Source organism: Eucyclogobius newberryi, unplaced genomic scaffold, assembly GCF_026437365.1.
Source record: "Eucyclogobius newberryi isolate DKJ021-1_F unplaced genomic scaffold, fEucNew1.0.hap1 SCAF_3, whole genome shotgun sequence".
NCBI classification, from domain to species: domain Eukaryota; kingdom Metazoa; phylum Chordata; class Actinopteri; order Gobiiformes; family Gobiidae; genus Eucyclogobius; species Eucyclogobius newberryi.
Window position 1 is genome coordinate 11,336,650 of NW_027315945.1, and position 22,282 is coordinate 11,358,931.

The 22,282-nt window shown below is 45.1% G+C and overlaps 2 protein-coding genes across 3 annotated transcripts; one reads left to right on the forward strand and one right to left on the reverse strand.

Annotated features, from left to right (window-relative positions):
• The first annotated feature begins 2,391 nt into the window (after positions 1-2,391).
• Positions 2,392-7,879, forward strand: LOC140373905 (beta-1,4-galactosyltransferase 3). The gene is made up of 6 exons (XM_072460639.1): positions 2,392-3,098; positions 3,715-3,950; positions 4,469-4,656; positions 4,729-4,851; positions 6,438-6,542; positions 6,627-7,879. The coding sequence occupies exons 1-6, from the start codon at positions 2,840-2,842 to the stop codon at positions 6,862-6,864; spliced, it is 1,149 nt and encodes a 382-aa protein (XP_072316740.1). The 5' UTR covers positions 2,392-2,839; the 3' UTR covers positions 6,865-7,879.
• A 4,501-nt stretch (positions 7,880-12,380) lies between these two features.
• Positions 12,381-21,875, reverse strand: LOC140374291 (uncharacterized). Of its 2 annotated transcripts, XM_072461142.1 has the most exons (6): positions 21,763-21,814; positions 19,921-19,963; positions 18,842-19,004; positions 18,585-18,723; positions 18,396-18,503; positions 12,381-14,811 (listed from the first exon to the last, which is right to left on the reverse strand). In XM_072461142.1, exons 3-6 carry the CDS (start codon positions 18,985-18,987, stop codon positions 13,981-13,983), a joined length of 1,224 nt encoding a protein of 407 aa, XP_072317243.1. In that variant the 5' UTR covers positions 18,988-19,004; positions 19,921-19,963; positions 21,763-21,814; the 3' UTR covers positions 12,381-13,980. The 2 variants fall into 2 exon arrangements, with proteins under 2 accessions (XP_072317243.1, XP_072317244.1); XM_072461143.1 differs by lacking the exon at positions 19,921-19,963 and having other exon boundaries at positions 21,763-21,875.
• Positions 21,876-22,282: the final 407 nt, after the last annotated feature.

Genomic DNA, 22,282 nt, shown 5'->3' on the forward strand with positions numbered 1-22,282 from the left:
AAACTTCCCACTAGTGCCAAGTACTCATCTTTTCAAAAATGTTCGTTCTCTTAACCTTCATTTTAGAAGTAGAAGCAGTTATAAACTGCTGTCATTTACATTCAAATATAGTAGAATAAGTCTTTTACTTTGCCGATTGTTCGTTTCAGTATTTGTTTTCTATCTCAATCCAGTCCATGCTGAAATTGATATATTCACTGCACTTTGCTTATAAGAACGTCTGGAGTAAAAGTGCCTCAACTTTATGATTTTTAGCATGCTTTCACATATGAAAATTTATGCAAATACATAAATATCATCTTGGTTCCTGCTGGCAGCATTTCTACTCGTACCACGCTCTAATATGACGCTGTAATGTGTAGGTTTAGTGCTACTCCCCGTGCGCATTACCCCTCCACAAGTCTTTGCTCATGGATTAAGTCATGATCTTTTATAAACCATATTGGTAATCTATGTGGCATTATACCGGCCCCGTGAAGTCCGAGGAGGCTGGGCACACATCTGCTCTAATCCTCTGACAAAAATGATCTGTGATTCCAAGACTTTAGCAATCCGGATACATGGATCACATTGTATCCTGCTATTTAATCCCTCTCATTCTGCTTTTAGCCAAAGTAAATTTCCTCCAAATCCCGAACACAAAGGCCTGACTGGAGCGGTTTGCACAGGTCATCAAACTGAAAGGCACGGCCTGGGTCGTTACAGACTGTGTTTACATGTCTTTAGCATTCAAGAAATATTGGCACATGAACAAGAGGAAAAACAAATTTAAATGGCGACATTGACAAAAATTAACAGTCTAATTTTTTTTTTTTAATATTCCCGATAACTATAGTCTGAAGATATTCCACCAAATTGTGTAAATATGTCTTTAAATGTATTAGTTGAGAATGTCTGTCTGTAAAATAATCACAAGTGCATAAATATCACCTTCAGTACCCTCATATGAATGGTAACATCACTTTTTTTTTTTTTTTGCAGCATTTTTACTATAAATTCACATGATATTCATATCTTCAAAATAACAGTTATCTCATTTCTGATTTGAGTTCATTAAATATATTGTATCGGGATTCCTCATGAGGGAAATAAGAAATCCAGTAACAGTTGCGCTTCAACGCACATCAGCATTCTTCATAATTTCACATTACAATATGAAAGATTTTGCTTATCACAATTTGGCCGAAGAGGCAACTCTGAAGAGTGTTACAGGAGAACCTTTTCTATAGCAACATTCTCCTCATATTTACTTTTTCTTGAGGGCACTGTATGCCATGTGCCTCTTGAAGCGGGTCATGAATGCAGATGTATGATGTAAATCGGAAACCTGTCTTTTGTACAACAATATTTGACTGGTAAAACGACTACAGCATAAACATGTTGTCGCTCTCTCTGGGCAAGAGACGTCACCCACCTGGGCATGAATATTTTACTGTGACTTATGCTCTCTGAGCTGTAAAATGGTAGTAAAGCACTTCTGTAAGCTGCAGCCACAACAGCAGAGTGTGAATGGGAGGGAATGAATAATTAACTTCCTCATGAGTTGACTTTGACTTGAGAGAAGCACACTATTTGTCTTTCTTTGGCCTTAAACTTGTGACGTGCATGTTTGTTTTTTTTCCAATGCGATGAATTTGGTCTTATTAAAAGTATAACATTCATATCCTGACTTTAAACTATACAGACTATAAATCATTGCCATAGAACATGCTTTAGTAGACAGGATAGTATCATGGTTATGCAGGTCAAGCATGTTACAAAGCCTTGGGTTTTTAAAATTTGCTCTTGTTGGCACTGACCGGATTGAAATAACACTATTTGACTATATGACTATTTATAATAATTTGAATGTTGCTCAACCCTCCAGCAACCTGCATACCCTATAACAACAAGATCCTCATCCACACAGCGCTTGTATCAGTACTTGTACTTGTATGCAAGCCTCTCATTGCACTCACCACTGCTGTGCTCACAGTAAATCAGGATTAAGATTAACTGTCTGAGGCTGGCTACCTTTAACAAGCACTAATTGATTTGTGACTTGGAGACCATTTGACACCAGAGCTCACCACCACCACCACCACCACCACGACAGCAGCAGCAGTAGCAGCAGCTGTTTTAAGTCGCACACAGGTCTCATGGACTTTGTTTCAAGGAAGTTCTGCACTTCTATTACTTCCTGTTGGCACACTTTGAAGCAGCGTCATCTGCACCAGGGCCTGATTAGTCCAAGGCTGTCCAACTGTGATAAGCACCCTGGCCTGTACAGACCCAATCCAACCGCTTTGCACACAATCGCTCATTGTTTTGGGGAGATATTTGCTGACGCCAACAGATTTCAGTCAATGTAACCAGCCCTCCCTTTTCTGTGTGTGTTTTCCAGGCCTGCCATAAGAGACATTCCTACCATCCTACTGTCATGGAAGAACCTGTTCGTCCAGCCCCTCCACTGACTGCAATAATATGACGAAATAGTAGTTCCAACGCTGCCACACACTTGTTTCTGATCGCCCCTTCCCCCCACCCACCCCCAGCCATTTGGAGTAATCCTGGGTCAGCCATACAAGCGCATATGTTGGCCTTTTGTCATGTCGACTGTTGATGTAGCAGAGGCCTCCCCCAAGAGAGAACATGGGGGAGCGCTGAAGGCAACATAAAAGTCACAAGAGCCACCATTGGTTTAGATGGACAGAACGATGAAGTCAATCAAAATGCATGGATTCTACGCCGGTTGAAACTACATAATGTGGGACTGGCATAGCAGACTACTACAAGTGCCTTTTCGTCGCATGTCCAATCGAGTTTATTAAAAAGAGAAAAACGTGTCATTTGCATCACCATGTTTAGCTTCCAGTCCAAATGGCGTTACTTTTTCATGTTCCTGGGCATCCAGCTGGTGGTGATGGCGCTGCTGTCCCGGGAGGGCTACCAAAAACGGGTGAATTACTTTATCCGTATCTTCCGCAAGCCTGAGCATGCTCGCAATAATTCGGGGCTGACGCTAGGAGTGGATGTCTACGCCAACCTGTCGCACCTGCCCAAAGCTCACTTGCACAGAGATGACGTGCCCTACTGTCCACTCAAGTCTCCCCTGATAGGTGAGTCGGCTCGTGTGTGTGTGTGTGTGTGTGTGTGTGTGTGTGTGTGTGTGTGTGTGTGTGTGTGTGTGTGTGTGTGTGTGTGTGTGTGTGTGTGTGTGTGTGTGTGTGTGTGTGTGTGTGTGTGTGTGTGTGTGTGTGTGTGTGTGTGTGTGTGTGTGTGTGTGTGTGTGTGTGTGTGTGTGTGTGTGTGTGTGTGTGTGTGTGTGTGTGTGTGTGTGTGTGTGTGTGTGTGTGTGTGTGTGTGTGTGTGTGTGTGTGTGTGTGTGTGTGTGTGTGTGTGTGTGTGTGTGTGTGTGTGTGTGTGTGTGTGTGTGTGTGTGTGTGTGTGTGTAAATCTAAATTTTTCAGGGTTTGTTCAGACTAATCCCACTTGAATTGTGCTCTACAAATAAACTTGCCTTGCCATTTTAATCCAAACATTTTCAGCGTCTCATGTTCATAATTCTCTGTTTCAAATAAAAGCATCAGGGTCTGGAATGGAAAAACAAATTCCTGCTCGTTTAGGCAGGCAGACTATTTTAAACTCAAATGACCTATTCAAATCCCACTCTTTTTTTCCATAACCAAACTATTTGCTTACCCTTTTCTTTTTCTCTCCTCTCCCCATCGCCAGCCGGACCCATCCATGTGCACTTTCCATCAGGCTTGAGTTTGGCAGAGGTGGAGAGGAAGAACCCTCTGGTGGTGAGAGGGGGGCGTTACAGGCCTCCAGACTGTGAGGCCCGGCACCGCACGGCCATCATCATCCCCCACAGACACCGGGAACACCACCTCAAGTTCCTGCTCTATTACCTGCACCCGTTCCTCCAGCGCCAGCAGCTCAACTACGGGATCTACATCATCCACCAGGTAACGGGACGGGGAGTGAGGCCACTGCCCCGCTCGGCAGTGCACGGGGCGCTCGGCAGTGCACGGGGGGGCCCCACTTGACCGCGACATTATTCAAATTGGTGTGTGTCAGATTTATTTTTAATTTCTTCTATTTTGGTCGACTTGTTTGAAAAGGCCTTTGTACACATGTACATACTATAGAGCAGTGCCCTCTGCTGTACATTTAAAAAAGTGCACTGCAATGGTGCAAGAACATGTCAGAATATAAACCTATAGGATTTTGTATCGTACCAACTAAAATCTGCCATTTATATCATAAGTATAATTTGGTAATGAATTCCATCCGTAATTAATCATTTTAAAAGATGCAATATTTTTTTTTTAAAGGAGTTTGCGTTTCTTTTTTAAGTAAAACCTCCACTTTTCGTCCGGTTCCATAATACCACTACATACTTTAACCAGAAACAGCACCATCTCCGGACACTCGTACGTTGCTGTTCTTGGTCCTCACTCGTGGTCTGTGTGTTTGGCGACAGGCGGGGAACTACACGTTTAACCGGGCTAAGCTAATGAACGCGGGCTTCCGAGAGGCCATGAAGGAGGAGGACTGGGACTGCCTCTTCTTCCACGACGTCGACCTCATACCAGAGGACGACCGCAACACCTACACCTGCGACTCCAACCCCAAACACGCCGCCATCGCCATGGACAAGTTCGGATACAAGTATGTTTGGTTCATGATGTGTGCGAGTCAGTGAAAAAATAAATGACTGTTTTATTGTACTTTTTGTTTTAGGCTTCCTTACAAAATGTACTTTGGAGGTGTGTCTGCCCTGTCCCCAGAGCACTACCTAAAAATGAACGGCTTTCCAAACAACTACTGGGGCTGGGGAGGCGAGGACGACGATATTGGAATCAGGTAACGATATTAAATGAGAACGGCGGCTGTTGGATCGAATTAAGGCACAGACATTCATCTAATGTTTGAGGCATCTAATGTGTGTAAATGTTTTAACTTAGTCATTATTCTTGTCATGTAGCTGCTGAGCCATAATGTCATTTTACATTTCACGATAATACATTTTAATTGCTTCAGAAAATTATAGCTAAAAACGATTATCTTGAAACTTCTTTATAAATTCGAAAGTAAAACCTTTTTCTAAATGTGTAATATCATTAAACGAATGAACTGCCGTAAATAAATGGCTGAATGAAACACTACCATCCATAATTGGTCATAGAAGTTACATATGTGACTGTCTAGTTTACGGCTCACAGCTTGACTGCAAAAAAATAACCCACTTTTGCAACCAAAAAAAAAAGTAAAAAATGTACACTAACTTACAGATATTTATTCAACAATAAGTAGAGATGGTGATTATTGTGACGGGCCTGAATGTTTTATATGAAGTGGGGTTTTACTCTTATAAGACACATTTCCCTGACCTGTTTGGGCGGCAGGACGTCCTCCTCCGTCAGGGGCGATGTCTGATCTGTGTGAGGCGTCAGGCTGACCTCTAAGAGACGAGTCACACCGATCACACGTCACCTCTGACCAAGACCTACCTCCAAAACATGTCAGGTAAATTATCTCATAGCCTTTTAGTTTTTGTCTTATTTTAAAGACATGAGAAGATTTAATGCCACTGAACACACTACAAAGCCTTATGACTGCATTGAAAGCTATTTCAGCCATTTATGCTTTTCTTCCCACTGTCTCCAGTAGAGGGCGACGCACAGCCTCTTTTGAGTCAAAGAACCAATACCCCAAACTCATTTCCTCCCATACATAACTGTAGATCCTTTTACAAGTTTTAAAAGGCAATTGGGGGCAAAAGTAGAACATAAAGTGAATTTAGTGGCGGGGCTCTTGTTGTAGGGGTCTTGTTGTAGGGCTCTTGCTGTAGGGCTCTTGCTGTAGGGCTCTTGCTGTAGGGCTCTTGCTGTAGGGCTCTTGCTGTAGGGCTCTTGCAGTAGGGCTCTTGCAGTAGGGCTCTTGCTGTAGGGCTCTTGTTGTAGGGCTCTTGCTGTAGGGCTCTTGCTGTAGGGCTCTTGTTGTAGGGCTCTTGCTGTAGGGCTCTTGCTGTAGGGCTCTTGCAGTAGGGCTCTTGCAGTAGGGCTCTTGCAGTAGGGCACTTGCAGCAGGGCACTTGCAGCAGGGCTCTTGCAGTAGGGCTCTTGCAGTAGGGCTCTTGCAGTAGGGCACTTGCAGCAGGGCTCTTGCAGTAGGGCTCTTGCAGTAGGGCTCTTGCAGCAGGGCTCTTGCAGCAGGGCTCTTGCAGTAGGGCTCTTGCAGTAGGGCTCTTGCTGCAGGGCTCTTGCAGTAGGGCTCTTGCTGTAGGGCTCTTGCAGGGCTAGAAAAATCTAGTTTCTGTTTCTAAACTTCACATTTGAACACATTTTTGCTGCTCGTCTCTAATTGGGTCACTGCCTACATTCTAATTGAGTTAAGCCTGAGCTCTTCTCTCTTCATGTATGTTTCATGGCTGTGGCTCCTCCCCTCAGAGTCTCCTTGGCAGGGATGTACATCACTCGGCCGCCGCTGAAATTCGGCCGCTACAAGATGATCAAACACAAGCTGGACGAGGGCAACGACATCAACCCCAAGAGGTAACATGGCCACTGATCATTTGAAGTAGCAATTGATGCGTCTTTATCCTCATTTTTGATCTTTTGAACTATTTGCCTTTTTAGGTTTAACATGCTGGCCAAAACCCGTCAGACCTGGAAGCTGGACGGCATGAACACTGCAGAGTACGAGGTCCTCTCCAAAGAGTACATGCCACTCTACACAAACATTACGGTCAACATCGGCACGGAAGCGGGTTTAAAGGCCCTCCCTAAGCCGCCGCCGCCCCCTGCCAAAGCCCCGTCCAATTCTGCCCCCAAAGAACCAGCAAAGCTCTTGCCCAAACTTAAAAAAGAGGAGTAGAGCGCCCCCTTGGCAACAAAACGAAGCCTTATTGCTGTCAGTGCAGTGAGAGGACTTTTCTCACGAAGTAGCGCCGGTTAACCTCTTCACCGCTGAACGCTGGGACAATATTCTGTGATATTTTGAACCTGCTCTGCGTGGCGGGCCTGCCCTGCCTCCTGACAGTTCTTCCGCCAGAGCCAAGAGAAGAGGAATGGCCAAAAGTTGGACTCTATGAGTTTATAATCTATCTACAGCGCGGTGGTCGCTGGTTAAACCTCCTGATGCCTTAGGAACTTCTGTCTTTTTTTTTCTTCTTTTTCTTCTGGTTTTGTTGTCTTCTCTAGAATGTCTGGTTTTAAGGAAGAGTTTCTACTGGAGCGTTTCAGTGTGGGCTGTAGTTCTGCAAAATCCAAGGGTCCAATGCCACAAATCTGGGGTTAAAGCTGTAGCAAAATGATGACCTAAAATAGCAAAGTTTTACCTTGATTTAGCGCTTTTCTTTCTTTTGCAGCTCTACTCACACTTTTCCCCACCCGCTCTGAGATACTCAGTCTATCGGCTCTCAGTAGATCAGAGCTACTATTTAAATCTAGGATCTAATTAATGGAGACAAGAATGTATTGCCATATGGCCCACACCTATGACTATATCTCGGTTAGAAAGAAAATAAAGCTTGAATAAAAGTCTTGGGTTTTGACCAATTATCAATGGGGAAAAACACTGTATAGACGTGACCACCTTCACTTTCTTTGCGCAGTTTGGCCGTAACTACCAGTCAAGTGCATCAAAAGTTCTGTATGAAGGAACAAACTAACTTTTCATTAGAAAATAATCGTGTGTGTGTGTGTGTGTTACTGCTTTTGACAAGACGGCCTACGTATCCAAACCAGCTTCACGAAAATACACATTTATATTTCCGTACAGTAGCATATAACAGACGACGCCTTCGAGCTGGATGTGTTTTTGCATGTTTGGTTTAGATGTATATTTTTTCTACTTAGCATATTTTCAATCAAGAAAAACTAATGTAAATGAAGATTACCTGTTCAAATCAGAATGTTGAAATGCAGTGTACTTGATGGTAGCATTCACATGTACAGTTATTTGTATACTCTTTGCAAGCAGCATGTTTTTCTCCTCTCAAACTAATATTTTTTCAAGTTTTTTTTTGCCTTCCAGAGAGCAGGAAACCAGTTGCCTTCACTCGACAGAGCAAGCGTTCGCCGTAACTCGCAGCCCCATGCTGATAGCACAATAGCATGTAGCGTAATCGAAGCGTGAATGAGCGGTTCTAGTTTTCTATCGTAATTCTGACATATCTTCATGCAGTTTCTCTAATAGTTTTGTATCTAGTGGCGGGGGAATGGAGGGTAAACCAAAGAAGCTCTGATAAACGTGTATAAACTTTGGACTGTAACACATTTGTCCCGTTGGAATGGCCATGTTTTGTTCTATCATTACAAATGTAGTGCGTTTGTAACAGAGACCGGATATCAACACGGTGGAATCTTCACGTTTGTGCGCTCGTCTGGTTCAAAAGTGGATGCAAGATTCATATCACGCGTGACATTGTTGCCTGATTTGTCATCGATGACTTGTTTTTCTGTCACGCCAAGAGACTTTCAAATTGAAATGCCAGATGTGAGTCAAGACTTCGTTAGTTGGTGTTGCCTTCTAAAATGTTATATTTCAAAGATGTATTGGTCAAGGCTACAAATGTCTTCACTTATGAATCTTTTTCAGTAAATTGATTGAAAACTATTGGCATTTCAAATGTACGGTAATTAGACATTTTGTCGAATGCTCTTGAGTCATGTTGATCTTAAATGCCAGTTCTTTTGCTCCTCATGTAAATCGCACAGTCCAGAGTGGCCTTAAATTCATTAATAAATCAATAATTGTAAAAGCAAACTTTTTTTTTTTTTTTCTCGGGCAATTGCATCATGCAGCCAAGTGACTGGGCCAGTGTCCGTGACCTGCTGAACTGGTACATCTCATTCACCAGAATACAGGAGATCACTTTTCTGGGGGTCGAGTCCAGACCCAATGGGGTTCAATCTGAAAGTTTCACGTGGATCTGCACAGGTCTCATCCCTTCCACAGAATATGGAAACGAGTACAAGTTTTAGCTCAAATACTTTCTGATGAACTGAAATCTCATGTATATAAAGAGTGAACCCGACTAAAGCGTGTTCACAACATGTACAGTTGATATTGAAGAGATCATAAACTGTTGACATGAGATGCACTTCACTTGTTCTGGTGTTGTCCTTTTACAAACGCATTTTGGAAGGACATAAACATGTTTATCTCATACCTGCTAATGCAATGTTATATGTCCAAAATAACTTCAATGGAATGTTTATGATTAACCATTTAGCAAAGTATCTTCTTTGACAAAGTGGGCACAGTTAAAACCCTCTTTCCTCATTTAAAAACATTGGATTGATTGGGATATTCATGTAAGTCAAAGTTTACACAAACCTTATTCTCCAACTAGTGATCTTCAGGTACGATTACTCCAGATCTATTCAAACACCAGCTTAGCTTCTGATTGGTCGATTGTCGTGAGGGATTATTAGTTTCAGCCCTGTTACTTTTGCACAAAAATGATGCATGTGCTGAACTGTGCAGGTCCTGCACAGATGGTGTCGATCACCGTTGGACTTTCCGGTTTAGTCCATTTGGTGAGCACGAGGTCATAGTCACCGCTGTAGATGAAGATCAAAGGTCATAACGTCTTCAAGCATCGACCCTTTTCATTTTCAACTTTATGTCCAGTTTTAAATGACTAACAGTGGAAAGGGGCAACAGCTTGTGTGACGTCTTCAACATGGCGGTAATGACAAATAATTCATGTCTGAAACCTATGATAGGTCGGGTTTTTAGGTGGTCTGACCTTCCACTACCAAATGTGGTGTTATTGGGGAAATAAATAAAGGTCTTTACATATATTAAAGTGCACATTAAAATCACAATGCAAAAATAATAGCCCAAAATCTATTTACCTCAGCACAGCCAAACAAAACTGTTTTCAGCCTACAATTAGACATCGTCAGATTAGAGGCCGGCTCACGACCCCAGATTATTTTAGCTCCATAAAACAAACGCAGATTCAACATTGTTTAGTCCTGACTCTGGCACCAGCAGGAGGCCGGTCCATGTTTAGTCCTGACTCTGGCACCAGCAGGAGGCCGGTCCATGTTTAGTCCTGACTCTGGCACCAGCAGGAGGCCGGTCCATGTTTAGTCCTGACTCTGGCACCAGCAGGAGGCCGGTCCATGTTTAGTCCTGACTCTGGCACCAGCAGGAGGCCGGTCCATGTTTAGTCCTGACTCTGGCACCAGCAGGAGGCCGGTCCATGTTTAGTCCTGACTCTGGCACCAGCAGGAGGCCGGTCCATGTTTAGTCCTGACTCTGGCACCAGCAGGAGGCCGGTCCATGTTTAGTCCTGACTCTGGCACCAGCAGGAGGCCGGTCCATGTTTAGTCCTGACTCTGACACCAGCAGGAGGCCGGTCCATGTTTAGTCCTGACTCTGACACCAGCAGGAGGCCGGTCCATGTTTAGTCCTGACTCTGGCACCAGCAGGAGGCCGGTCCATGTTTAGTCTTGACTCAGACACCAACAGGAGGCCGGTCCATGTTTAGTCCTGACTCTGGCACCAGCAGGAGGCCGGTCCATGTTTAGTCCTGACTCTGGCACCAGCAGGAGGCCGGTCCATGTTTAGTCCTGACTCTGGCACCAGCAGGAGGCCGGTCCATGTTTAGTCCTGACTCTGGCACCAGCAGGAGGCCGGTCCATGTTTAGTCCTGACTCTGACACCAGCAGGAGGCCGGTCCATGTTTAGTCCTGACTCTGACACCAGCAGGAGGCCGGTCCATGTTTAGTCCTGACTCTGGCACCAGCAGGAGGCCGGTCCATGTTTAGTCTTGACTCAGACACCAACAGGAGGCCGGTCCATGTTTAGTCCTGACTCTGACACCAGCAGGAGGCCGGTCCATGTTTAGTCCTGACTCTGGCACCAGCAGGAGGCCGGTCCATGTTTAGTCCTGACTCTGGCACCAGCAGGAGGCCGGTCCATGTTTAGTCTTGACTCAGACACCAACAGGAGGCCGGTCCATGTTTAGTCTTGACTCAGACACCAACAGGAGGCCGGTCCATGATTAGTCCTGACTCTGGCACCAGCAGGAGGCCGGTCCATGTTTAGTCCTGACTCTGGCACCAGCAGGAGGCCGGTCCATGTTTAGTCTTGACTCAGACACCAACAGGAGGCCGGTCCATGTTTAGTCTTGACTCAGACACCAACAGGAGGCCGGTCCATGTTTAGTCCTGACTCTGACACCAGCAGGAGGCCGGTCCATGTTTAGTCCTGACTCTGGCACCAGCAGGAGGCCGGTCAATGTTTAGTCTTGACTCAGACACCAACAGGAGGCCGGTCCATGTTTAGTCCTGACTCAGACACCAACAGGAGGCCGGTCCATGTTTAGTCCTGACTCTGGCACCAGCAGGAGGCCGGTCCATGTTTAGTCTTGACTCAGACACCAACAGGAGGCCGGTCCATGTTTAGTCTTGACTCTGGCACCAGCAGGAGGCCGGTCCATGTTTAGTCTTGACTCAGACACCAACAGGAGGCCGGTCCATGTTTAGTCTTGACTCTGGCACCAGCAGGAGGCCGGTCCATGTTTAGTCTTGACTCAGACACCAACAGGAGGCCGGTCCATGTTTAGTCCTGACTCTGGCACCAGCAGGAGGCCGGTCCATGTTTAGTCTTGACTCTGGCACCAGCAGGAGGCCGGTCCATGTTTAGTCTTGACTCAGACACCAGCAGGAGGCCGGTCCATGTTTAGTCCTGACTCTGGCACCAGCAGGAGGCCGGTCAATGTTTAGTCTTGACTCAGACACCAACAGGAGGCCGGTCCATGTTTAGTCCTGACTCAGACACCAACAGGAGGCCGGTCCATGTTTAGTCCTGACTCTGGCACCAGCAGGAGGCCGGTCCATGTTTAGTCTTGACTCAGACACCAACAGGAGGCCGGTCCATGTTTAGTCTTGACTCTGGCACCAGCAGGAGGCCGGTCCATGTTTAGTCTTGACTCAGACACCAACAGGAGGCCGGTCCATGTTTAGTCTTGACTCTGGCACCAGCAGGAGGCAAAGCCTCACTGAACGCGCGAGCAGCCATCCCGTTCCAGGTGCCCGGAGAGGACCCTGCCTTGCCTTTTGTTGGGAACGCTTTTCGTGAACTCCTGTATTACACCTGTCTCAACTATGAAAACAACGGACTGTGAACCATCGACTATTTGTACTAATAAATGATCATTATCTTGAACCTTGCCTCTGTCGTCCAACAATGAAGGTGCCTTAGATTAGATTGGTCCTGAGCCAGAATCTCAGGTGGCGTTGTTGATAATGTGAGTGTAAACGGTGAACAACAAGTAGAGTAAAATAGTGGACGCACCGGTCCACTGTGCCACACTATCCTCAAGAAATAAAGTAAAACAGTAGAAAGAGTTAATGTAATGTAATGTTTAATCCTTTTGTACAATAAAGCCTCGTACAGACCGCGGCGTCAAATTCGCGCGTTCTCGACGCCCCGGACTCATGTCCTTAAAATACACTCAGCAGCAGACAAAGTCTGAGGAATAAAGTCTGGCGGTAATGCAACACTTGGATGCCAACCGCCATAAAACAACAACAACAACAACAACAACAACATGCGTCCGAGTCGTCCTGCACATGCGCAGTGGAGGAATTGTGCTGTGTTGCTTTTCTCGTGGTGTAAATGGAGTTTAATGGCGGACCATGGCTTTGGTTTATTAACTTTACAAAGTCCAAAAGCGGAGGCGATTGGCTCCGGGGCCCGTCTGGGACCCGCATATACTTCAGAGCTGAGCAGAGTTTAGTCAATATCATTATTTGCTCCAATAGCTGCGTTTTAAGGATTTTTTTTAATCTTGCGGGGTTTGTTTTGGGTCTTTTTCCGGGTCACTGGAGCGTCATCATCTGAACATGTCGGCGCCGACCGCTTTGGACGCCTTGGGCTCCTCATATGCGCGCCCAACGCGTCGAGATCATCCAAAAACGCAGAAATCGCACCGCGGAAAACGCAGGACGCGTTTGACGCGCGTTTACATAGACTTTGAATGTAAACTGGACGCTTTGGACGCTGCGGTCTGTAACCCCCTTAAGAATTACACCGAGGGACGTGTATAGATTACAGGTCAAACAGATGGTCACATCTGCTTCAATAGAAACATTTACATTTCTTACAGGCAGGTTTACGAGGCAAATGGTGCAGGTACAAGAAAACAAAGGAACAAAAGGAAAGACAGTTGGTAATATTTATATTAAGTCATTTCACACCTCTTACTGTTCTTTGTAAAACAGTTCCCTAGTGTGAAAAACCAAATCTAGGCATGGTCCAGGGCCCTGGGCCCCCAGGATCTGCCCCGAGCAGACAGAGATAGGTCTTCAATCAAGGGAATCAAAGCACATGTAATCATCAGTTATATGTGAACAGGAGGGTCCAGGTGAGAACAGGAGCCCAGGAGTCTATAATGTCACAAAGTAGAGGGCCACATTATATTTTTACCGTAAGTACTATTCTCTGAGGACTAATGTGATGGTACTTCCTGGTTCTGGTCAGGACCCGAGCAGCAGCGTTCTGGATGAACTGCAGCTGTTGTACAGCTCGTGGGTTGGACAGTGACACATGGACTGGTAGTAGTTTTTGTATTAGCACAAACCTCAGATATGTGTCGCAGTGGTTGGTGTGTCACGTACTGTACATAGGACAGGTAATTCTACAAGTGTTGCCTGGAGCAACCGTACAGAAAACAAAAGCCAAAATCAAAATAAATTACAAAAATAGATTTGATGAATAATTATGAACTAAGAGCTACTGTCATTTTAAAGTTTTTTAAACAAAATGTCCTCACGAACTGCAACTTCACAGTCAAACTATGATAAATATTTACCACAGGTTCGAGCCCCCCAAACTAAGTTGTAATTAGAAAAACCAGAGAACCTGTTACAAAAACCTTCAGGTCCAACAAGGTGGTGACTGCAAAGTAAAGTTCTCACAGACCCATTTGAACAGCCACAAGAATTTGCAAGGAAGCGCAGTTTTTCCCTACATTTTCATCTTCACATCATTATACTTGACGATCCGTCCTTCGCGCGTCACCACCTCCTTCTGCTCCCACGACCCCGTACCCCCATCCTTCTCCTCATAGCTCCGCACCACCACCCGTCCATTTTCAGGTAAGTCAAACGGGAGATCTGCTTTCACTTCTTTGTAAAGCGCCATCTTCGCAAACTCTGGTGTAAGATTAGCGCCGCCTTTGGGAACCAGTTGCAAATTTTTTTCTTGCTTTTTTGGAGGCGAAGTGATGCCTTGGGGTTGTGGCGTAGAGCGAAAGGTTTTAACTTCCGGCCTGGGGGAACGTTCCCGGTTGAGAGGCGAAGGAGAGCGGTTTGGACCAGGCTCACTAAACCGAGATGGGGAGTGCGCTTTGTTCATCGGTGATGGGGAGTGGTTTTGAGCATGGAAGGGGGTATTACCAGGTGGTGCAAGAGTCTGTGTTCTTGCCGCACTTGTTTTAGGCTTTTCAGCTCCTGCTACCCGAATGGCGCTGATGACCCCGGCCATGGACGCCCTCACCGAAGGGTCGGGCTGTACCATCCTACAAACAGCTTTGCAGTATGGACTGTCCTTCAGAGTGTCCTTGATCTTCTCTGGGTTGACGCTGGGTGTGACGAGTCGGACCCGGGCGCAGAGTTCGGCGATGATTTTGCCCATGGCCCAAACGTCGGAGCGCTGGTCCCTCTGGCTGTCCGTCTGCAGCACCTCGGGGGCAGAGTACGCCTCATTGCCCATGTCCCTAGCCGAGTTGAGGCCATTTTTGAAGAACTTGGCCAGTCCCAGGTCGATGATAACGGCTCTGTTTGTGTCGTGTTCCACCTGCAGGAAACATAACATGTAGTTTGTGTAAGTTGAAGTAAAAGTAAACAAGGAGGATGAATATCAAGACGATTCTATTAGTGATCCACTGAGACACACATACAAGACATGATTCTGTGCTTTCAAATCCTCTTTGTCAATTCCTTGTGCAATATTCAGTTCATTTTTCTTACTGTAGTTGTAAAATTGTACTTAAAATATGTAAATATGTTGTGAGGGGATTACTTTCTCCCTGTAAACTGCTGTACCTCCAGCCACAACTCTGTAAAACTGATTAAGTTTGCGGACGACACCATCTTTGTGGGGCTCATCTCGGACGATGATGAGTCTGTCTACAGGAGGGAGGTGGACCAGAGGATGTACTTCCTGCAGCAGCTGAGGAAAGCCAAGCTGCCAGTGCAGAGGATGGTGCAGTTCTACAGGCCATCATTGAGTCCATCCTCACCTCCTCCATCACCGTGTGGTACGCTGGAGCCACAGCCAGGGACAAACAGAGACTACAGCGCATTGTGAGCTCTGCTGAGAAGGTGATCGGCTGCAGACTTCTATCTCTGCAGGACCTGCACGTCTCCAGAGCTCTGGGACGAGCAGGTCGGATCACAGCCGACCCTTCTCACCCTGGACACGGACTATTTGAGCCACTCCCCTCAGGCAGGAGGCCACTCCCCTCAGACAGGAGGCCACTCCCCTCAGGCAGGAGGCCACTCCCCTCAGGCAGGAGGCCACTCCCCTCAGGCAGGAGGCCACGGTCCATCTGGTCCAGAACCTCCCGCCATAAGAACAGTTTCTTTTCTTCTGCCGTTGGACTCATGAACACACTTTTTAAACACTGTCTTTAACCATAATTTAATCACTCACTGCACAGTTCACTTTCTGCTCTAAATATGTAAATTAAACTGTAAATTGCCTATTTTTATTCGTATTGTTTTTTATCTTATAGCCTATTTTTATTTTTATCCCATAGCAAATTTAAATAGTTTCTCTTTTTTAATTTTGAGGTTGTTTCATCGTTGTTCATTGTTTTATGTTGCACTGTACCACCAAAGAAAGTTCCTATGTTTGTGAATTCTGTTCATTGACAATGGCAATAAACCTTTTCTGATTCTGATTCTCTGACTTTAAAAACAAAAAACTGGGGGTTTAGCTCATAACGGAAAGATGTATTTTATTTCATTTTTTGATACCCATATTTTTCCTGCTGGTCAGTTGCATGTCCGTAACAAAAATAAGTATTTGTTTTCATTGTACTTCAAATGCAAACAAGGAAAATCTCAAGTAATGCCAGAAAAAGAGGAAACAGTACATCAAGATTTGTTGTGGCTTCTCCAAAACAGCCCAAAGCAGAAGAACACACCAATATTTGATGAATATAATGTTATCTCTGATCAATTTCTCTGGAAGTGACGCTCCCTTCAGACAGTCAGACATGTTGAAGACGAGTCTGCTGCAGTTCAAACTGGTCACAAGAATGAGGAAGAACGTTGTTTTTAGGGGGGGGGGGAATCCTTCACTTTTTGAAACTATAAGAGAAAATGTCAAAGGTGGTGTTTTGTTTGAGATCGATCAGAGGAAAATGGCCTGACAAGTTTAAATGATGATGAACGTACTTATGATGATGTCATTACTTATGTCCCTGTTCCTCTGCATTTGAGCACCTTTCTCCCTGATGGTGGGAGAGCTCAGGAGCAGTGGTGAACACACAACAACACCTCAGAGCAGGTTCAAGGTGACAAACGTAGCTAAGATTGACCTTTGGTTTAGGTTAGGATAGTGATTCTCAAACCTTCTCTGCTGTGCCCCCCTTGGGGATAAAAACAATTATCCATGGCCCCCACAGACTTGAGATATTATATTTGTATTATAACTGAAAAAGTACCATGCGAATGCCTACATTTCCCTGAAATAACAGTAGCCTAATGTTTTCATCCCATAAATCATGTTTTAGTACCAGTGTCACTGTCAATAAAACAGACTCAGTCTTTCTTTGGTTTGTGCCTGAAGTCATGAACAACATAGAGTCTCAGAGCTCTGTGAATGAGCCACATTCTCTCCTCCTCTCAGCTCCTTCTGTCTCTCCTCCTCTCAGCTCCTTCTGTCTCTCCTCCTCTCAGCTCCTTCTGTCTCTCCTCCTCTCAGCTCCCTCTGTCTCTCCTCCTCTCAGCTCCTTCTGTCTCTCCTCCTCTCAGCTCCCTCTGTCTCTCCTCCTCTCAGCTCCCTCTGTCTCTCCTCTCAGCTCCCTCTGTCTCTCCTCCTCTCAGCTCCCTCTGTCTCTCCTCCTCTCAGCTCCTTCTGTCTCTCCTCCTCTCAGCTCCCTCTGTCTCTCCTCCTCTCAGCTCCCTCTTTCTCTCCTCCTCTCAGCTCCTTCTGTCTCTCCTCTCAGCTCCCTCTGCCTCTCCTCTCAGCTCCTTCTGTCTCTCCTCCTCTCAGCTCCTTCTGTCTCTCCTCCTCTCAGCTCCCTCTGTCTCTCCTCCTCTCAGCTCCCTCTGTCTCTCCTCCTCTCAGCTCCTTCTGTCTCTCCTCTCAGCTCCCTCTGCCTCTCCTCTCAGCTCCTTCTGCCTCTCCTCTCAGCTCCTTCTGCCTCTCCTCTCAGCTCCCTCTGCCTCTCCTCTCAGCTCCCTCTGTCTCTTCTCCTCTCAGCTCCCTCTGCCTCTCCTCTCAGCTCCCTCTGCCTCTGCCTCTCCTCGCCTCCTCTCAGCTCCCTCTGCCTCTCCTCTCAGCTCCCTCTGTCTCTTCTCCTCTCAGCTCCCTCTGCCTCTCCTCTCAGCTCCCTCTGCCTCTCCTCTCAGCTCCCTCTGCCTCTCCTCTCAGCTCCCTCTGCCTCTCCTCTCAGCTCCCTCTGCCTCTGCCTCTCCTCGCCTCCTCTCAGCTCCCTCTGCCTCTCCTCTCAGCTCCCTCTGCCTCTCCTCTCAGCTCCCTCTGCCTCTGCCTCTCCTCGCCTCCTCTCAGCTCCCTCTGCCTCTCCTCTCAGCTCCCTCTGCCTCTGCCTCTCCTCGCCTCCTCTCAGCTCCCTCTGCCTCTCCTCTCAGCTCCCTCTGCCTCTCCTCTCAGCTCCCTCTGCCTCTGCCTCTCCTCGCCTCCTCTCAGCTCCCTCTGCCTCTCCTCTCAGCTCCCTCTGCCTCTGCCTCTCCTCGCCTCCTCTCAGCTCCCTCTCCTCGCCTGAGGAAAGCGCGAGACACAGACTGTAGAGTCTTGGTACTGGCTGTTTGTCTGCTGCTGAAAACGCATCCTTCATGCGTAATATGCCCATATTCTTTAAACTTCTCACACCCCCTAAATATCCACACCCCACACTTTAATGGTCCCACTTATTTTACTGTATTTATTTAAAACAAGTGCACTCTTCAAACTTCACTTGTAACCTTCTTGCTGAGAGCATGTAATATATGAGTTTGGTTCACTGTATTTGCAGGTCTAAATGTGCCTAATTTGCAATTCAAGATATAAATATTTTGTGTTGCCTTCTAAGGACAGGTTTATTTTAAATCATTGCCCAGATACAGCTCAATAATCTGCAGCATTTTTTGAGAGAAATCTTTTTGCTTGTGTGGTTTTGTGCAAATTATTTTTCATTTAAAAACACTGACCATGATGTTATCAGGCTTCAGGTCTTGATGAACAATGTCTCGGGAGTGCAGATGGCGCAGGCCTTCACACATGCCCACGATGATGGTGCTTTTTGCAGCTGGATTTAACTGTGAAATACATAAGATTAAGATTTAACCAACATATAAATGCATACAACATATCGTGTGAAACAGATCGACTGATCTTACCGGTATTTTGGACTTGGACACATTGAAAATGGTGGTCTCCAAGTCCTCTCCAAAGATGAACTCCATTGGAATGACATATTTACCATCTTTGAGTGTCACAGGGCCCAAGAGTTTGACTATGTTGGAGTGTTCCGCTTTTCTGTGATTTTTGAAAATCACATTTTTATATTTGAAATAATCTTGTTTTTATTCCATGGATATTATGAAGTTTGCCCCCAAACCATGTTTTTGATGGTTTAAGAAGCAGCTGTACTTACTTGTACACGTCACACTCTCTATCCAGGTCCTTCTTGCTGATCATACGCATTGGCACCCTCTTGATGGCGGCCCACTTATCGTTGTACTTCTCCTTGTAGACTTTGCCGAAGCATCCCTGGGCCAGAGTGGCAGTCGAGTGCGCCATGAGCAGGGCAGTGAAAGCTGGACACAAACAGTGAGGCAGCTTATTTCACATCGCTCAGTAAAGACAGACGCAGACAAATGTTGGGGTTCTATGCTTTTTGAATTACATTGAATTATAATCATTTCACATTAAAGTGAGAGTATGTCGAATTTTTATTTCAAGTTTCATAATTTTTGTCCCCAGATACAAAGTAAAGTTTGTACCAATAACAATTATAAAAACATTGGTCTCAATTTATGTTCATTTGGTGTTTTGGTTTTTAAGACGATTATGTAACCAGAAGGTACTTCACACGAGTCTCTCATTTGGGTTGCCAGTTTGACTGAACCAGTCAGAAATAAACCCCAATGGTCTACTAAACCAAGGTTAAAGGTGTATGCTGCCACCTACTATATCGGAGTATGTATAACCAGGGCATTATATTACAATCTATTGATTAAGACCCTAGATAGAGATAGAAGACTTTATTGGTCCCATCAGGAAATGGATTTGGCTTCACTTAAGCACTTCCATACATGACACATAAAAACACTGAAATCTAATTCCAGGTGAAGTGCTCATGGGATGGGTGAGACCTTTGACCTGTGTTTATAGGAGGACATAGGAGGACAGAAGCAACGGCCGGAGGAAGACAGGAGGGACAAACTCAGAGAAAAGAGAATGTTTAGGGTCAGAGAGAATCATTTGGGTCTTGTTTGCTGTTCTCCCTGAATAGATTTGTTTCAGGCCGGGGAGCTTTAGACCCGGCAGTTCGGACGACACAGTCGCAGTCTTTCTTGAACATTTTCTGGGCTTCTGTGCTGTTCCCAAACCATCCCACAAGACAGAACATTACAACACATCATGGGGTCTTTTTTGGATTTTTGTCCCCGTTAGGATGGTCCCTATGAATTGAGTGATAGAGATTTTAGTTCCCACAATGGGCGACCTTACCTTACAAAATAAGGAACAGTCCGTCCAGTTATACCAGTTGAAACTAGAGTTGACAGTAAAACAAACAAGCACGAGTGTGCTTACTGAACACTTCAAATTCCTCTGCACTGTCAAGTTCATTTTTATGATGGGGCCCCTTCAGCAAGGAAAAAGACATAAAACTTGCCAAGATAAAGTGTCTGAGCAATGCTTGAACTGAAAAACGTATAGGACGCCTTTATAGCTGGGTCTGCAGTACAGAACGTATTTGAACTCTATCTATTCTTATCTCCTGGGCAACAATAGTTTATATAATATTTTTCTAAACATAGGAGGAGTTGTTCTTGAGCAAATAGAAACAGTATTTATAGTATTTAAGAGTAATTTCTTGGATTAATTTGTATTTCTACTTGAGTAATAATATATATAATAATATTATTCTGCTTCACATCTGGAATCCGTTGATGTTTTGTTACATCAGACACAACTTGACATGACTAAATATAGTGACATACTTTTTTGTAATTAGGTTTGGCTGTAGCTGCCAAGATGGAGATGACCCAAAGTTACAACATATTACAAAATATACATAAAAGTACTCTGAACCTCACTGTTGCACAATGAGAACCTGGCATAGACATGTCCTCTGTATGTAAGCTAGGCTGTGAATAAGAAGAAAAACTATTCAAAAAAAATAAACACACACAAAAGGAAACCTAATTCTCAAGAAGGGAGTGTGTTTGAGAGGCTTCTTGAGGAAAAATAGCTTAACTTTCCAGTGTAACCAGAATAACTACAAGTTCACAGTTAAATCTGGATAACATGGAACAACCTTTAAATACCTTTGTTGTGTAAATAACATCTTAGGTCAAATGTTTGGATATTGAAACATAACAGAAGTGGAGGGCCACAATTCGGTGGTCAGTACGAGACATGATTCAAAATGCAGCCATTTTGACCCTTTAAATTGCTCCGTCGCCAGAAGGTTCAAAATTCCAGAATAGATGCAACTGGAGGCAAAGGGAAGTAGATCGATGAGATGAACTGATATCAGATCTAAATATTAATGATTTCATCTTTATTACAAAATATACAGTAAGCAACCATTTTGAATTTTCATGTCATGTCTGCATGTCCTCCCCGTGTTACCGTGGGTGAATGTCCTCCCCGTGTTACCGTGGGTGAATGTCCTCCCCGTGTTACCGTGGGTGAATGTCCTCCCCGTGTTACCGTGGGTGCATGTCCTCCCCGTGTTACCGTGGGTGCATGTCCTCCCCGTGTTACCGTGGGTGCATGTCCTCCCCGTGTTACCGTGGGTGCTCTCCAGGGTCCCCGGCTTCCTCCCACCGTCCAAACTCATGCATGTGTTGGGTAAAATTGGCAACTGTAAATTGGCCCGAGTGAATGGTTGTCTGTGTGTCTATGTCTCTGTGCTAACCCTGCGACAAGCTCTACCCCGCCTAAGGCCCAAAGTCACTGGTCTCTCCAGTCACCCGTGACCCCTAATGGGAACAAGTGGGAGAAAATGAAATGAACTATAGTAAATGTCTTTAAACCAGGCTTTGATATCACTCACTCACATGTCGAAGGGGTTTTCATTTGCCAAAAGCCCCTTGATTTTTACATTTTGTGATATTCTGCGTTTGATCCCAGGTTTTCAATTGAAATCACATCCTGCTCCACTTACCTTTTGCCTACGTGATTTTGAATGTTTTTGTTTTAAAGGGTCTATAGAAAAGCAGAAAAATGGAACTGGAACAACAATTCAAAAGATAAATGATTACACTCTTTCATTTCTATTTATATATTTAACCAAGAACAAACAATAAGCAAATAAGAGACTCTGGGGCCGCCAGGACTCACCTTAGGTTGTAGATGTGATGCCTCGATCAGGTCTGAACATGGAGACAAATACCTGTCAGATTTATACTGCTCCACGCCTTGTATAGCCTCTCTGCTGTGGGCAAAGCGGGCACGCCCTCTTTTCTGCTCTGAGAGGAACACAGCACGGGATCGGGCCAAATGTTTGGTTAACAGTCACATGACTTCGGGTGGTTCAAGATCAGCAAACGTTTCACCCACAAATTCATTTCAATAAAGTTGTTATGTTACATTGTGATTTCAATGACATACTTAACTCTAATTTAGTTGTCAAGTCAAGTCACATGAACTGTCACTTAATTACTTTCTCATGAATGTTAAAATTCCTCAGAATTGTATCATTCATGAGTATCATTTGGGCCTGTTTCAGATTTGAGCTGTGATGTGATTGGTCAGGGAAACTGAAACCCTAGACGTGTGAATCATCTGTCGGTAATTGACGTAACAGGAAATACAACAAGGTGTGCCAGGCAGAAAGTACACAAGTATGCCTTTGGCTACA

Coding starts and splice junctions, on each gene's coding strand:
- LOC140373905 (XM_072460639.1), top strand. CDS start 2,840: ATGTTTAGCTTCCAGTCCAAATGGCGTTACTTTTTCATGTTCCTGGGC. Junction 3,951..4,468: donor GGATCTACATCATCCACCAG/GTAACGGGACGG, acceptor GTTTGGCGACAG/GCGGGGAACTACACGTTTAA. Junction 4,657..4,728: donor ATGGACAAGTTCGGATACAA/GTATGTTTGGTT, acceptor TTTTTGTTTTAG/GCTTCCTTACAAAATGTACT.
- LOC140374291 (XM_072461143.1), bottom strand. CDS start 18,987: ATGGCGCACTCGACTGCCACTCTGGCCCAGGGATGCTTCGGCAAAGTC. Junction 18,724..18,841: donor AGAGAGTGTGACGTGTACAA/GTAAGTACAGCT, acceptor CAAAAATCACAG/AAAAGCGGAACACTCCAACA. Junction 18,504..18,584: donor TGTCCAAGTCCAAAATACCG/GTAAGATCAGTC, acceptor TGTATTTCACAG/TTAAATCCAGCTGCAAAAAG.